At 37.3% G+C, this 18123-nt stretch overlaps 1 protein-coding gene across 4 annotated transcripts in view; it reads right to left on the bottom strand.

Annotated features, from left to right (window-relative positions):
* Positions 1-2738: 2738 nt before the first annotated feature.
* Positions 2739-18123, bottom strand: part of CROT (carnitine O-octanoyltransferase) — a 50046-nt gene continuing 34661 nt past the window's right edge. For 3 of the 4 annotated variants that reach the window (XM_044245938.1, XM_044245939.1, XM_044245941.1), the window contains 5 exons: positions 9687-9810; positions 8653-8731; positions 8470-8563; positions 8226-8345; positions 2739-3636 (listed from right to left, as the gene is read on the bottom strand). In XM_044245938.1, coding sequence (XP_044101873.1) covers positions 3516-3636; positions 8226-8345; positions 8470-8563; positions 8653-8731; positions 9687-9810 — 538 coding nt within the window. In that variant the 3' untranslated portion in view covers positions 2739-3515. Of the gene's footprint in view, positions 3637-6587; positions 7413-8225; positions 8346-8469; positions 8564-8652; positions 8732-9686; positions 9811-18123 lie in introns of those variants that run through there. The other variant, XM_044245940.1, reaches the window with a different exon arrangement.

The raw sequence follows: 18123 nt of genomic DNA, 5'->3' as shown, positions 1-18123 counted from the left end.
AGGATGTTTGGGGAACAGTTGTCACAGGAAGAAAGTTAAAATATATTGTTCCATTGCCTACTATCTCCTTTGCTGACTTTCTCAATTATTCTTTTGGGAATGGAGGCTTGTTTTTTTTTTTTTTTTTTTTAAATAACTATTCCCAGCTTTATCATCAAAGTCCAAGAGGAAACGAGATAGCCTTTATACAAGCTAACTACAGGCACACATCTGTTCATAAAGCAAAAAGAACAGAAAACAAAAACCAAAAAAGACCAACCACATACCACTGAATAGCTCTGAAAATTTTAACGCAATACAAATTTATCTCAAGTGCAATTTGAAACATTAGAAATAACAATGAAATGCTGAAGTTCTATGGCATCTCCATTACTTTTTACAGTAATCTTAATTTGCCCAGAATATGTTTAGATACACACACACACACACACACACACACACACACAAAAACACAAATTCTAGGTTACCTTTAGAAGCTAACCACACCATTATGTTTTTCCTTAATTTTCCATTTGTTTCCTTTATAAATAACTGAAGCAACATCAGTGTTCACCACTATCACAGGTTCTTTAGGTCAGTAAGCTACCCAAATAAGTTCCTTTATCTGTAACAAATCAAATCTTACCAAAGATGTTTTCAATGAAACCATGTATATAATGGACTAAATTTCAGATTAACCAAGAGAATGGGACAAGGGGTACATTACCTCAGTGACTCAAAACCTCTGGAAGTTCTCACTCTACAGGTCTGAGTAGAGGCTCAGAAATCTTTGTAAAAAGCATTCCAGGTGATTTTCAACTTCTGGCAGATGAGGGAAGCATGTTAAAGTATCACTGCAGGATTTCTCTGCACGAAGTGAACACTTTCTAGTCTTTAGACATTTAAAAACAACCACCTGAATGATTCTAAAAGCCAATCACAGTGTAGTCTATAAAACTGTACTAGTGAGGAAAAAGGTCCACAGTATAGAATGGGAAGAAATCTGTTCAGGACATATCAAATGCCACAGATGCCAAGTCAGTGTTTTCACAAAGTAATAAATGTCTTACCAAATTCACAAGATAGGAAAACTTAAAGGAGGTATAATGTAGAACATTGCTACAAAAACAGCCCTCAGCATGTGCACCCGAATGTTTATAGCAGCAATGTCCACAATAGCCAAACTATGGAAAGAACCTAGATGCCCATCAACAGATGATTGGATAAAGAAGATGTGGTACAGATATACAACGGAATATTATGCAGCCATCAAAAGAAATGAAATCTTGCCATTTGCGACAATGTGGATGGAACTAGAGGGTATTATGCTGAACGAAATAAGTCAATCGGAGAAAAGCAACTATCCTATGATCTCCCTGATATGAGGAAGTAGAGATGCAATGTAGGGGGTTTGAGGGGTAGGAAAAGAATAAATGAAACAAGATGGGATCGGGAGGGAGACAAACCATAAGAGACTCTTAATCTCAAAACAAACAGGGTGGCTGGGAGGAGGTGGATAGAGAGAGGGTGGTGAGGTCATGGACATTGGGGAAGGTATGTGCTATGGGGAGTGCTGTGAAGTGTGTAAACCTGGTGATTCATATACCTGTACCCCTGGGGCTAATAATACATTATATGTTTATAAAAAAATTTATTATGCCTCCATCAGAAAGGACGAATATCCAACTTTTGTAGCAACATGGACGGGACTGGAAGAGATTATGCTGAGTGAAATCAGTCAAGCAGAGAGAGTCAATTATCATATGGTTTCACTCATTTGTGGAGCATAACCAATAGCATGGAGGACAAGGGGTGTTAGAGAGGAGTAGGGAATTTGGGTAAATTGGAAGGGGAGGTGAACCATGAGAGACTATGGACTCTGAAAAACAGTCTGAGGGGTTTGAAGTGGAGGGGGGGTGGGAGGTTGGGGTACCAGGTGGTGGGTATTATAGAGGGCACAGCTTGCATGGAGCACTGGGTGTGGTGAAAAAATAATGAATACTGTTTTTCTGAAAATAAATAAATTGGGAAAAAAAAATTTAAAAAACAGCCCTCAGTAAATGCGCCTACTTATGTACATTTACAAAATGACTTCGCAGTTTCTCCTAACAAGAAATGACATTTGCTGCCACTCCTTGAATCTAGACTGCCGTTGCAACATTTCACCAATAAAATGCAAAGTAAGTAATATCCTAGGACTTCAGGGGATAGTTCCCTTTTGGAACACTCCTGCTGCCAAGTACCTAAGTCAAGGCTAGAATACTGAATCATCAGAGAGCACGTGGACAGAGTCCCAGGTGCCAAGTCCCCAGGCAGCAGGGGGAGGCATCTCCAACTTTACAGCCTTAGCCCAGCACGCTCAGGAATGCAGCTGCATAAATAAACTACAGCAAAACCAGAAGAACAATCCATCTGGGCACAATCAACTGGTACAACCATGAGAAATAATAAATTGATTTAAGACAGTAAGTTTCGGGTAGTTTTTTTTTACACAGTAATACATAACTTAGATCAGAAAGTATAAGGTCAAACAGGAGTAGATTTTTTTTTAATTTATTTATTTGACAGAGAGCACAGGTAGGCAGAGAAGGAGGCAGAGAGAGAGGAGGAAGTAGGCTCCCCTCTGAGCGGAGAGCTTGATGCGGGGCTTGATCCCAAGGCCCTGAGATCATGACCTGAACCACAGGCAGAGGCTTAACCTACTGAACCACGCAGGCGCCCCAGGAGTAGACTGTTTATCCAAACACCGAACAAGAAGCTACAGGATTGAGAACTTTATTTTCTACTTTGAAAAGCAGGGGGAAAACTTGTAAAATCCTGAGAATTTGATTCAGTAATCTTCAAGTCACTAACTCTAATTTTAAAAATAAGTGCTTTAATTTTATATTCAAAAACCTAAAAATAAGTGCTTTAATTTTATATTCAAAAACCTAAGTACAATATATTATAATGAATTTTGTTAGGGTTTTTCTGTGTGTGCTTCGGAGTATAAACCTTGCTCCAATTCTTCTAATTTCCTCTAATTCTTCCAACACTAAGTCTACTTTTAGATGATCATTCAATTGTAGTGTCTTTCCCATCAAACATAGTAGGCCTGTATCCCTGTGGTGAATGTGGAAGGCAATGATTTCAGGGAAGTTAACATCTAATCATGTATTCCATACCCTTTGGCAAGTAGGAAATGTTAAAGTGCTTGACAAACCCTATAATGATGATCAGAGACAGGATTTATAACCTATATAGGTAACCAAGAAAAATCCTTCTAAAACTTGCATTATTAAAATTTGTAGATTCGCATTGTTGAGACTTATCTTCAACTTTTGCATAGTTCTATACTTCATTATATCAATTTGCATTGCTACTGCATCAGAAGAAGCTTAAAAATCTTTTTCTTCTTATCTTAGAATAAATTTAGAGCATGATTCTACTAATTTCTACATTTAACAAGTTTCCTTTAATATTCCTTCCTATCATCACCAACCCATTCTCCATACCCCACTTAATATTTTTATAAATGCTAAATAAATGTTTAGTCTCTAAAGATGAGCGGTGTTCATCAGCTGCATCATATCATGGAAAGCCTGAAACACCAGCAGAACTAGCTTTTCTGCATCAGTCTCTGGACATGATTTCCAGGCTGAACAAGCCACAACAAACCTGTGAAGCACAAAGAAAAAGTTAGTGAGAACTACACAAAAATCACAACACAAAGAGGTTCCAAATGCCGATGACAAATATAGCGATGAGTTTTACTCCATCTAGTTATTCACATATCAAGTGTGAATTCTTACTGACATTAGGTAAATGTTACTGGACACAACTGAAGGGTAAAGCCGTGTGTATACATAATGCTAGGAATACCTAATCTACTGTGTGACTGGAGAGTAAGGACAAAAGAAAACCAAAAATTGGCCAGAGATCAAAGCGTGCTCTGGAGTAAGGTATTAGTGTGTTCAAACAACCCACCCACCTCTTCCAAAATAACAAGAACAACAAAAAACCTTCCTAACATTTCCTAATGTAGTAAGTTTGAGGGTGAATTCACGCCACTGTCTGCAATGAGACTATTTTTAAAGAATATAGTGCTTGAAGACAGTTCAAGAAAGAAAAAATTAGAGAAAGGGTAAGAGGAGAGGAAAGATGTTTCTAGAAAAGCCAGACAGAAACTCTCTTGGGATTAGTCACCTCCCTCTATATTCTCCTGACTTAAAATAATAATAATAATAACAATCCCCTACGTGGCAGTTCAAACTCTCTTGAAACTAGCCTTCCCCTTTCCAGACACTCAGATTTTTATAGCAAAATGCATTAAGCATAAATTAAAATCAAAATGCTGTTGTACAATGTAAAGCTTGTGGACAATCATGCAATGTTCACATCATTAAAAAATACAATTACAAAAAATACAAAACTTCAGCATGTGCTTTTGATTAAGCAGAATGAAATAAAAACATGCTCTGGCCCAGTGTATAATGATGAAACCAATGTTTGACTGGATTATATTTGCTGAAATGTGTACAGGAACCCAAAGAAAGTTCTGCCTTGTTTTCATCTAGTGATTCACGATCACCCATCGTTTTCCAACTATACTGTGCATACAATTCTCAAATATTTAGCAACATCTAAATATATTTCTTTGCAATGATTAACAACTGGGATTTAAGCATTGAAATTTCTTAAAATTCAGTTATACTTCTAAATCACGGAAAGCTTTCCTATATGCAGTTTACAAAAGAATGTACACAGATGTCAATTAAGAGAAAATTCGCTTTGTAAGCATTCAAATTATGTTATTTTTGCCTATAGACCTGGCCAACAATGATTTATAATGCCTAGAGTTTGCAACGATGTGATGAAATGAGTATATACTATTATACATGATTTGTAATGATGAAAAACTGAAAACAGGGAGACAGTTACATAAATTATGGAAATCTGTGAAACATTATTCAACCACTAAAACATCTCAAAGTATGGGGCGCCTGCGTGGCTCAGTTGTTAAGCCTCTGCCTTTGGCTGAGGTCATGATTCCACGGTCCTGGGATTGAGACCCTCATTGGGCTCCCTCCTCAGCAGGAAGTCTGCTTCTCCCTCTACCACTCCCCCTGCTTATATTCCCTCTTTCACTGTCTGTCAAATAAATAAAATCGTAAACAAAAACAAAACAAACAAACAAACAAACAACTCAAAGCATATTTAACGGCAGTGGAAATTGCTTGAAATAATGTTAAGTGGAAGTGAATTTCCCAAAAAGGACACTAAAATATTTAAAATGTGATCTAAATTTATGGAAATTATATACTATGTGCATTGTAGATTAGAAACATTCTAACAGTTTTTGTCTTTTAATTGTAGATGACTCTGTTCTTTTTCCTTTTTTTACTGATTTTTATAAGCTTGCAGTACATTTAAAATAAAATGCTATTTCAAAAATAAACCAATTTTCTGTGAAGACATACAATTCTCAAGTTTAACAATGAATGAAAAAGCTTTCCAGATAGTTTCCATGTATTTCATTTGGAAACTATTTTTTATGTATTCATGGTAAAGACTTATAAATGTGTAACTCTAGCCCTGATCTCTTGTGAGCTTCACAGTCATGTAACCATATGCCTACTGACACATCTTCTCATATATGAAGATAATACCTTCCTTATTAGATGAAACAAAATCAACATGTATAAAACAAAATTCTACCCTAACATGCCCCAACCATAGTCCTCCCCTAATTTTCTCCATTCCAGTAAATGCTACCATCGAAATCACCAATTCATCAGTTAAATCACCTCCAAAGTTGCTCTCAGATCCCTCCACTTCTCTCCACCTTCATTACCTCCTGCCTTGTCCAACTTCTCGTTTATGCTGAGTTCTCTCATCTCATTCTTGCTCCTGTTACTTTCCACTTTATATTTCATGTAAGAGCCAAAAGTCCCTTATACATTTCATGCTTAAAAGCTGGTAAAATGCTCCCATTATCCTTAGGAGAAAATCTCCACTCCTTACCATCTCACAAGGCCCTATTATCAACTGACCACCCCAAACAAATCAGTGTTTCCAAAAGAAATATTTTTAGAGCTTTCTAGGTGCTTCTAATGTGCACTCAGAGTTGAAAATACTGTCCTCCAAGATGCAGCTCGTACCGACCTCTCTTCAACTTCTTCTACCAACCCCCACTGCTGCAACTTAATTGCTAATTTATAGCCATAATGCCTCTTTCTGTTCCTTATGTCAGGCCACGTCCTAACTGAGGACCATATAATTATGTTCAGCAACAAAATCATTGTGAAAACATGTATTATTTACAAGGCATGGTTACAAAGGTGGGGATACAGCAATAAACAAATCAAAAACCCTGTTCTTATGGGTTTATATTCTAGGAAAGGAAGAAAGATTGCTATATCAACAAATATGTATACCCACTGGATGGTCGTGTTACAAAGAAAATGTAGCAGGTGTGGGAGGTGGGGAGTGCTATTACAGATCATCAGAGGAGGCCTCCCAGATGGTAGCAAATTTTAAGCAAATACCTGCATGAAGTAAAGGCCCCCAAGCTACTTATTATATATATTTCAAGGAACAGTAGGAGACAGAGAAAATCGTAACTGCAAATGCCATGAGGAGGGAGCCTGCTTGCTATATTCAAGGTACAAGAAAACAAAAGTGTCTGGAGTGGAGTGAAACAGGAGGAGCACTGTAGAACATAAGGTCAGAGTGGTGAATGACAGCCTGATCACGCAGGATCTCGTAGGAGGCCTTTGGATTTTACTGTGAGTGAAATAAACTCTTGGAGGATTTTGAGCAGAAGGGCATTTTTAAAAGGGCATCAAAGGGTTTTGTGTAGACAGTGTTCTGAAGGGAAGGAAGGGCTGAAGCAGGAAGACCGCAGGAGAACCTGTTGCAACAACCTACGTGGGAGAAGGCAGTGGCTCAGCCTGGCAGGTGGCACTGGAGACAGCTGGCAGCAATCAAAGTCTGGAGAGCTGTATTCTTGGTTATTCATGTGGTTCATTCCCTCTCCTCAACATCTCTGCTCCGCTGGCCCTCTCTGACCACACTAAATGAAGCAATGCTCCACTCCCGCCCAGTTTGTCTCTATCACCTTACCAACTTGCTTATTCCCTTCGCAGCATTCTTCACTAGTTATCTTGCTTGTTTGCTTTTGTCTCTTTTCCCGAGTAAAAAACCAAAATCTTTAAGAGGGAAATCTTGTCTGTCTTGTGTCCTCAGTATGTAAAAAACAAGTTCTCATTACCTACTTCGTGAATGAGTGACTGTAAGTTCTGCCCCAGGATCAGGACTTTTTCTCAAGTCAGACAGCTGAAGTGTGTCTGGCTGGAGCTCCTGTCCATGTGCGCAATACAACATCCAGATGTGTCAGGAAATATGACAGAATGCTTATTCTCTGTGCCTGATGATGATTTTACACCTTTGACCTTTTATTACGAAAAAAAGAGTAAGATCTATGTTTAACCTCTGTAATTTACCCTTTAATTTGTACATTAATGTACATAAACTGAATATTATGGGAATGGATAATTTAGGATGTAGATGCTAATAAATACAGGTAACACTGGTATAACATGCCATGCACAGGTGACATTTGACATGGAGACCGATAATAAAATTTTGTACAATAACACTGACTGTAAGCTCTTTCAAAAATGTAAAGTATAAAAACATTACACATTGAAATATGCCTACATATGATCATTCTAATTTTTTATATTCCATTCTAATTTTTTATATTCCAATTGCACCTATCATCTATTCACTGTACTAGATGTAGCCACTTTATTTTTTATAAAGGCCCCCAAGCTACCAAAGACCTCTGAGAGGAGACGGCCAGACTATGTGAATGAGGACCCCCCAAGCCTTTCTGCTAATTTCATATTACCTTGCTCTCCACCTACCAGGTTATAGCATTTTCTTTCTCACTCTTTCCATAAACCTCATACAACACAAATGAAATGTATAGGAATTGGTAAAACATTCTTTTACAGTACTATCTATGACTATATGAACCAACACATATTTATAGGCGATCAAATTTTACCTGAACTTAGCATAAAACATGTTGGGTGGAACAAATATGCTAATATGTGTACTGGGTTTTGAGAATGATGATGGTATGTCACTGAGTCAACCTTAAATGGTGTTCTGCACAAAACACCTAAAGGACTGATTTGCCAAGTGTCCCAAAAACTGGACAGAGAAACAAACACACATTAAATGCCTAACAGACTTACCTGTCATCTCTGATATGGTAGAAAAATCCATAGCCATTGTGGACCATGGGAACTGCCACTCCCTGGATTTTAAAATAACCAGTCAGACTTGTTGAGAGAACAAAGTTTCCACCTCCTCCACTGTGTGGCATAAAGAGAGGTTATTTTACTAGGCTTACAGAAACTTTCATTACTTCTGAAGAGCTTTTAACCTTCAGAAAAAAGGATCTGATGGATCAAGTTATAAAACACTGTATCATATTACCTTTTGGAGAAAAGAGGGTCTGTAAAGAGTTCTGGAACAGGAAGACCTTCCTCTTTTGCTATGAGTAAAAGCCCTAAAAGATGACGGTCAAATCCTGCAATGAAACCAGAAGTATGAAGATAGAAAAAAAATGTTTCAACATGAGAGAATTTTTTAAAGTCAGAATAATTCCAATATCAGTACCTTTTCCAGCTGAAAAATCTTTCATCATTTTATTATGTTTTGCAAAAGCTTGTAACATCTTCTGCTGCCTCTCAAGAAGCTGTGTTAAAAATCAAGACAATACTTCAGTCAACTATACAGAAACCAAATTTTAAAAACCCTGAATTCAACATGATTGAACATAATTTGAGAAATCTGAAAGAGAAAAGATTTCTATGAAGATGCTGAGACACAGGTTTCTACATATTTTCCTTACTTCTTCTACTACCTTTTCTTTCCTATATCGTCCTTCATCTTGATTATTTCTTTCTAAGGAAGGAAAATAGAAACTTGTGGGCAACACCGAAGTGATATTCATAAGTGTAAAGACAGAAGCAACTATGATTTCAAAACAAAGAACTGTTCAAAATGATAATGAAATAGTTCTATGCTATTAAAATAAATGAACATATATATAACCTTGTCTATCAAAACTAAATAACAAATACAATACCAAAACAGCAGTGGAAGGGAACCACCCTATTGTCTAAATGGCTTTAAAAAAAAAAAAAAGTACAGGGGCGCCTGGCTGGCTTAGTTGGTAAGGCATGTGACTCTTAACCCAGGGTTGTGAGTTCAAGCCCCACACTAGGTATAGAGACTGCTTTAAAAAAAAAAAAAAAAGAAGTATAAAGCAAAACTGTTCTGGTTCTAATACATGAAAACAAGAATCTGTGATTTCAAAACCTTTCAACCATATCAAGGAACAGCATCTTTTTAAGGCACTTTAGGATAGTCTGTACTTCACTGGTGTTATCCTAAAGGTAGATCAGTAATAGTAAAATATCCATGGTATCAAAGATACTTTGCCCAGAAAGTGACACAACTGAGCTTCTTCTCAGGTCTTTCCTGTTTCATATTCTTTCCAAGTATATACACTGAATGCATGCTTTAAACACCTGAGGGGCAAATATCTGAAACGATTTTACTGATCCAGGGGAACTGAAGCAAAGAAGTTGGTTATTCAAGGACTAAGTTTCCTGTAAACAAGTAAATAATAACTTTTCAATACTCACACCAGTAGAAGGATCCTGCATGGACTGACACCACCGGAGCGCTTCTATAGTACATGAGCGCATAGTCTCTGTACGGCCATGATAAAAGCACCTTGTCGTAGCTGTCTCATAGCAACTGCCAGGGCTACAAGAAAAAATGAAAATAAAAGAAAGCGTCATAACAAAGAAAATACTCAAATATTATTACAAAAAAACCTGACTTAGTAAAGCTGGCTTTGGTCAGAGACTAAGTTCTACACTACAGACCACTGTTGTGACTTTCAGTAACCAAGAGACTACTTTCAATAATCAAAGAGTAAAAAAATAGTCTGATCTACAGGGTCTGGGACACCACGGCTTCCCTCCTTCCAAGGCTTGGCTGTGGTCAGGTTCTATACTGCAGTGCATCTGTGGTAGGTAGCCTCTAAGAAGCACCCCCAGTGATCCCTGACTCTTGGTAGTAATACTGTGTGTAACTCCTCAGTTTGAGTGTGAGATGGACTTGTAATTTGCTCCTAATGAAAAGAGCAGGACAAAAGTGATGGGATGTCGCTTTTGAAATTAGGTTACAAAGAGAGATCTGAATCACTCTCACTTCCTTAGTATGAGGAAAGCAGGCTGCCTCACTGGAAGGTGCCCTACAGAAAGGCCCAGAGGATGAGAAACTAAGGGTTGCCTCTGGAAAATAACCTGGAAGGAAGTGATCTCCGCTAATAATCACAAGTGAGCTTGGAAGCAGATCCCCTCTGAGGAACACCTTTAAATGAGAAGAGAGCTGAATGACACTCTAACTATGACTTCAGGAAACTTGAAGGTAGACGCATCCAGGAAGCCTGCACCTGGGTTCTTGTGTGACAGAAAATAAGAAATAACATTTACTGTCTTATGCCAAATGAGTTTGTGATAACTGTTACACAGCAATAGATAATACCGAGTCCCTGGCCTTTAGTTCCTTCATATACTACATGAATCACTACAGGATTAAGTAAAAGCATTCTCTAAGAAGTTCCCCAGAGTGACGACTGTTTTCCTGAGTTGAAGAATGATATAAACAATTTTAGATATAGAGCTCTCTTACTTAGGAAACATTATTATTTCTGGTGGTTGGAATCCAGAGTTAAAGAGATCAAATGGAGTGAGAGGAAAAAATGTGAACATGGGCATTAAGAAGGCTCAAACAGAATTACTAAGCCTCTTCCGCCCAGTGTATCTATAAGGCTATCTCCCTGAGCTGAAATAGTATCCTTTTCAAGTATGAAGAGGAGAAAGTGTAAATAAAAACTTAACACAGATTAAAAATAAAAGCAGTAAATAAAAATATCACTGCACTGTAACCTCTAACAAAAGAATATATCTTGGTTATGATCATCAATGCCTACTAAAACCATTAGGTAAAAAACTCAGGGAGGAAACTTTATAATGGACATTGGCTTACAAATCCACTCAGTCTCAATAGGATGAAACAGAAAACAAATGACGTTAATTACTTGATGTACTGTCATAAAAATTAATAAAAATAACTGATTCTTAGTCTCAAGTCTCTAGATCTAACTCCGAGTTTATGGAGAACATGGGAGACAGAGCAACATGTTTAATAGTTATTTTTCTTTCATTTAAAAGGCAAATGCATAAAACAATAATATAAACCTGTATCAATGGGCACACAATGTATAAAGATGTAATCATGAACAAAATAGAGTACAGAGATGTACAGAAGCAGAGTTTTGTATACTACTAAAACTAAGCTATTATTCAATGAGGTTGTTACAAATATTAAATATGAATTGTATTCTCCAAGTAATCATGAATAAAATAGATTAAAAATGTAAAGAAAAAGAAGGGAACCAAAATGGCACACTGTAAAAAAAAAAAAAATCAAACAAATAAAAAAGAGGTAGTAGAAGAGTTTAGAAACAAAAACCAAATAAGACCTACAGAAAACAGAGCTAGGTGGTATAAGGAAATATTTATCAGTAACTATTTTAAATGTAAATAAACTATTCGATCAAAGGCAGAGATTGACAGAATAGATTAAAAAAACCCATAATCTAGGATCTTATATTCACTGTAGATAAAAAGACATTAAGAGGTTAAAAGTAAAAGGACAAAAATAGATATTCCCTAAAAATAGTAAGTACAAGAGCTGGAGTGGCTATGTTATTATCAGACAAAATAGCTTTTAAGCCAAGAGTTAAGAGGCAAACAGAACACTATATATTAATGAAAAGCTTAATTCATCAAGAAGACATAACAATTATAAAAAATATATGCACCTAAAAAGAGCCCTAAAACATACGAAGCAAATACTGGGAGAATTGAAGAGACAACTAGACAACTCTCCAATGGCGGCTGGAAACTTTAATATCAAACTTTTGATAACTGAGATAGCCCATGTAGACAGGCGATAAACAAGGAAACAGAGAACTTGAACAATAGTATCAATAACCAGACCTAAGAGACATATATAGAACATGCCACTTCCAAACAGTAGAATACCAATTCTTCTCAAGTACACACGGAACACTCTCCAGGAAAGACCAGTCAGTAGGCCACAAAACAAGCCTCAATAAATTTTAAAATACTGTAATGATAAACAGTATCTCTTTCAGTGACAATGAAATGAAGCCAAAAATCATAACAGAAGAACAACTGGAAGATTCACAAATATGAAGACATCCAACAAGTCATAAACAACAAATTGGGAAAGGGAGAAATCACAAGGGAAATTAGAAAACGCCTTGAGATGAGTGAAAATGAAAACGCAACCTACCAAACCTTATAGAATGAAAAGTGCTCAAAGGGAAGTTTATAGCTGTAAATACCTGTATTGTGGCGTAAGAAGCCCCTGCAAATCAACAGACTAAGGGCACACCTTAAGGAACTGGAAAAAAGGAGAGCAAAGTAGACCCAGAGCCAGCAAAAGGAAGAAAATAATTAAGATTAGAAATAACCAAAATACATAAATTAAAAATTAGAGAAAGTTAACTGAACTTGATTCTTTGAAAAGGTCAATAAAACTGACAACATTTAGCTACAATGATTAAGAAAAAAAAAGGGTAAAAACTCCAATTACTAAAATTAGTTATGAAAGAGAGGGCATTACCTCCTTTACAGAAATAAAAAGGATTTTAAGGGAATACTATGAACAACTGTAAACCAATAAACTGGATAACCCAGATTAAACAGACATATTCTGACTCAAGGAAAAAAAAAATCTGAACCTACTTCAAGTAAGGAAATGAATGTGTACTCAACAACCTCCCCACAAACAGAAGTCCTAGATCACGTAACTTCATCAATGAATTCTAAGACTTAAAAAATGAACACCAATCCTTTTCAAATTCCTCCAAAAAACTAAAAAGGAAGGAACATTTCCTAACTCAAAGGGAAGCCAGCATTACCCTCCTACCAAAAACAAAGACAACACTAACAATGAAAATATAGAAAGGGAAATTAGAGAATTGATTCCATTTACTATAGCACCAAGAACTGTAAGATATCTGGGAAGAGGGGCGCCTGGGTGGCTCAGTGGGTTAAGCCGCTGCCTTCGGCTCAGGTCATGATCCCAGGGTCCTGGGATCGAGCCCCGCGTCGGGCTCTCTGCTCAGCCGGGAGCCTGCTTCCTTCTCTCTCTCTCTGCCTGCCTCTCTGTCTGCTTGTGATCTCTCTCTGTCAAATAAATAAATAAAATTAAAAAAAAAAAAAAAAAAAGATATCTGGGAAGAAACCTAACCAAAGAGGTAAAGGATCTGTACTCGAGGAACAACAGAACACTCATGAAAGAAAATGAAGAAGGCACAAAAGATGAAAGAACATTTTATGTTCATGGATCAGAAGAATAAACATTGTTAAAATGTCTGTACTGCCTAGAGCAATCTATACTTTCAAAATTCCACCAGTATTTTTCAAAGAGCTGGAACAAACAATCCTAAAATTTATATGGAACCAGAAGAGACCCTGAATTGCTAAGGGACCTTGAATTGTTGAAAAACAAAACTGGGGGCATCACATTGCCTGATTTCAAGCTTGACTACAAAGCTGTGATCACCAAGACAGCATGGTACTGGCACAAAAACAGACACATTGACCAGTGGAACAGAGCAGAGAGCCCAGATATAACCCTCAACTCTATGGTCAAATAATCTTTGACAAAGCAGGAAAAAATATATGGTGGAAAAAAGTCTCTTCAATAAATGGTGCTGGAAAAATTGGAGAGCTATGTATAGAAGAATGAAACTCGACCATTCCCTTACGCCATACACAAAGATAAACTTGAAATGGAATAAAGACCTCAATGTGAGGTAGGAATCTATCAAAATCCTGGAGGATCTTTGGCCACAGAAAATTCTTTCAAGACATGTCCCCAAAGGCAAAGGAAACAAAAGTGAAAATGAACTTTTGGGACTTCATCAAGATCAAAAGTTTCTGCACAGCAAACAAAACAGTCAACAAAACAAAGAGGCAACCAAGGAATGGTAGAAGATATTTGCAAATAACACTACAGACAAGAGCTGATGTCCAAGATCCAAAAAGAACTCCTCAAAATCAACACCCAAAAAACATAATCATGTCAAAAAATGGGCATAAGACATGAACGACACTTCTCCAAAGAAGACATACAAACGGCTAACAGACACATGAAAAAAAGTTTATCATCATTAGCCATCAGGGAAATTCAAATCAAAACCACATTCAGATACCACCTTACACCAGTTAGAATGGCCAAAATTAACAGGACAGGAAACAAGTATTGGAGAGGATGTAGAGAAAGGGGAACCCTCTTACACTGTTCATGGGAATATAAGTTGATACAACCACTTTGGAAAACAGTGTGGAGATTCTTCAAAAAATTAAAAATAGAGCTACCCTATGACCCTGCAATTGCATTTTTGGGTATTTGCCCCAAAGATACAGATGTAGTGAAAAGCAGGGCCATCTATACCCCAATGTTCATAGCAGCAATGGCCACAGTTGCCAAACTGTGGAAAGAGCCAAGATGCCCTTCAAAAGATGAATGGAGGGGCACCTCGTTGGCTCAGTGGGTTAAAGCCTCTGCCATTGGCTCAGGTCATGATCCCAGAGTCCTGGGATCAAGACCCACATCGGGCTCTCTGCTCGGTGGGGAGCCTGCTTCCTCCTCTCTCTCTGCCTGCTTCTCTGCCTGCTTGTGATCTCTCTCTCTGTCAAATAAATAAATAAAATCTTAAATTTAAAAAAAGATGAATGGATAAAGAAGATATGGTCCATATATACAATGAAGTATTATGCCTCCATCAGAAAGGACGAATACCCAACTTTTGTATCAACATGGACGGGAGTGGAGGAGATTATGCTGAGTGAAATAAATCAAGCAGAGAGAGTCAATTATCATATGGTTTCACTTACTTGTGAAGCATTAAGGAATAACACAGAGGACACTAGGAGATGGAGAGGGGAAGTGAGTTAGGGGAAACTGGAGGGGGAGACAAACCATGAGAGACTCTGGACTCTGAGAAACAAACTGTGGGTTTTATAGGTGTTGGTGAGGATGTAGAGAAAGAAAACTCTTTGGCACTGTTGGTGATGCAAACTGCTGAAGCCACTCTGGAAAACAGTATGGAGTTTCCTCAAAAAGTTAAAAACAGAACTATCCTACAACCTAGCAATCACATGACTGGGTATTTATACAGAGGACATAAACATAGTGATTCAAGGGGGCACATACCCTCCAATGTTTATAGCAGTATTATCTATAAAAGTCAAATTATGGAAACAGATAAAATGTCCATTGAGTGATGAATGGGTAAAGAAGATATAGTGTGTGAGATTACTCAGCCATAAAAAAGAATGAAATCTTGCCATCTGCAATGATATGGATGAAGCAATAGAGTACTATGCTAAGCAAAGTCAGTCAGAGAAAGACAAATACCATAGGATTTCATTCATATGTAGAATTTAAGAAACAAAACAAACAAGCAAAGGGTCAGATGGTGGGGAGAGAATAAGGCAAAACAAGAAACAGACTAACTATAGAGAACAAACTGATGATTACCAGAGGGGATGTGCATGGGGCATGGGTCAAATAGGTGATGGGGATTATGGAGTGCACCTGTGATGAGCACCAGGTATTGTATGGAAGTGCTGAATCGCTAAATCGCTAATATTACACTGTGTTAACTAACTGGAATTTAAATAAAAGCTTTAAAATATAGCTATTATAAAAAGACACAATAGACCAATACCCCTTTATAAATAAAGATGCAAAAATCTTAGAATTACTAACAAACCAAATTCAGCAGCATGTTAAAGGGACAATACACCACGCCCAAGTGGGATATAGTCTTAGAATGCAAGGGTGGTTCAACAAATGAAAATCAGTCAGTGTAATACACCTTAGTAATAGAATGAAGGGTAAGTCCCACAGGATAACTGACACAGAAAAGCATTTGACAAAATCCAATACTCTCCCATAATAAAAACACTCAATATACCAGGAATAGAAAGAAACTTCCTCAACATGTTAAAAAAACATTTATGGAAAACTCACAGCTAACATCATACTCAATTATGAAAGACTAAAAACTTTCCACCCCAAGTAATATGACAAAGATAATTCGGCATACTATTGGGTGTTCAAGCCAAAAGAAATAAAAGGCCTACAAATTAGGAAAAGAAAAAAAAAAAAGCAGAACTATCTCTATTGACAGATTATTTGATCTCAAGTCCACAAAAGAGTATTAGAATTAATAAACTAATTCAACAAAGCTTAAAGACACAAAACCAACACACAAAAATAAGCTGCATTTCCATACACTAGCAATAAATGACCTGAAAAGAAAATTAAGAAAACAATTCCACTTACAATAGCATCAAAAAGTATAAAATACTCGAGTTTAAACTTAACCAAAGAAGCAAAAACACTATACACAGGAAACTACAAAGCAATGTTTAAAGAAATTTTTAAAAGCATAATTAAATGGAGCAGGACTTTGTGTTCTTAGATCGGAGACTATCATTAAGGTGACAATGCTACCCAAAGGAGTCTAGAGATTCAAAACTCCAATATTTCTGAAAAACATGTAAAAACTAACCCTAAAATTCATATGGAATTTCAAGAATAGCCAAAACAATCTAGAAAAGAACATAGGTGAAGAACACACACTTTTGCATTTCATAACTTACTACAAAGCTACAATAATCAAAACAGTATGGTACTGACATAAGAAGAGACATATAGACCAATGAACAGAACTGAAAGCCCAGAAATAAATCTTTACACATATAATCAACTTATTTTTAAACAAGAACATCTAGACCATTCAATGAACAGTCTCTTAAAAAAATAATGCCAGGGGGCGCCTGGGTGGCTCAGTGGGTTAGGGCCTCTGCCTTCGGCTCAGGTCATGATCTCAGGGTCCTGGGATTGAGCCCTGCAGGCAGGGTGCCTGCTTCCCTCCTCTCTCTGCCTGCCTCTCTGCCTACTTGTGATTTCTCTCTGTCAAATAAATAAATAAATTCTTAAAAAAAAATAATGCCAGGAAAATTAGATATCCACTTGTCAAGGAATGAAGTTGGACCCTTACCACACACTATACACAAAAATTAATTCAAATAGCATCAAAGACAGGTGCCTGGATGGCTTAGTTGGCTAAGTGTTTGACTCCTGATTTTGGCCCAGGTCATATCTGAGAGTCATGAGATCAAACCCTGCATTGGGCCCCACACTAGGCATGGAGTCTACTTCTAGATTGTTTCTCTTCCTCTCCTTCTGTTCCTCCACCTCTCCAACCACTTGTGCTCTTGCTCTCCAAAAAAAAAAAAAAAAAAAAAATTAAAAAAAGAAAACACATCAAAGATTTAAAGAGCTACAGCTATAAAACTCCAGGAAGATGGGGCACCTGGGTGCCTCAGTGGGTTAAGCCTCTGCTTTCGGCTGAGGTTCTGATCTCAGGGTCCTGGGATGGAGCCCTACATCAGGCTCTCAGCTCAGCGGGGAGCCTGCCTCCCCCTCTCTCTCTGCCTACTGCTCTGCCTACTTGTGATTTCTCTGTCAAATAAATAAACAAAATCTTAAAAAAAAAAAAAAAAAACCCTGAAAGATAATATAAGGGCAAAACTTTATGACACTGGTGGGTTCCTGGGTGGGTCAGGCGGTTAAAAGTCTTTGGCTCAGGTCATGATCCCCAGGGTCCTGGGATTAAGCCCCACATCAGGCTCCCTGCTCCACCCAAAACCTGCTTCCTTCCTCTACCTCTGCCACTCCCCATGCTTGTGCTCTCCAGATCACTCTCTGTCAAATAAATAAATAAAATCTTACAATAATAGTAATAATAATAAAACTTCATGACACTGGACTTAGCAATGATTCCTCCAATATGACAATAAAAGTACAGGCTACAGTTAAAAGCAAAATAGATAAACTGTACTTCAAAATTAAAAACATAGTGGTATCCTTTGATGCACAGAATAAAAAGAAAAA

The sequence above is a fragment of the Neovison vison genome, chromosome 4 (genome assembly GCF_020171115.1).
Source record: "Neovison vison isolate M4711 chromosome 4, ASM_NN_V1, whole genome shotgun sequence".
NCBI lineage: Eukaryota > Metazoa > Chordata > Mammalia > Carnivora > Mustelidae > Neogale > Neogale vison.
The sequence above is the reverse complement of the archived record's forward strand: the minus strand, read 5'-3'. Positions and strand labels throughout refer to the sequence as shown.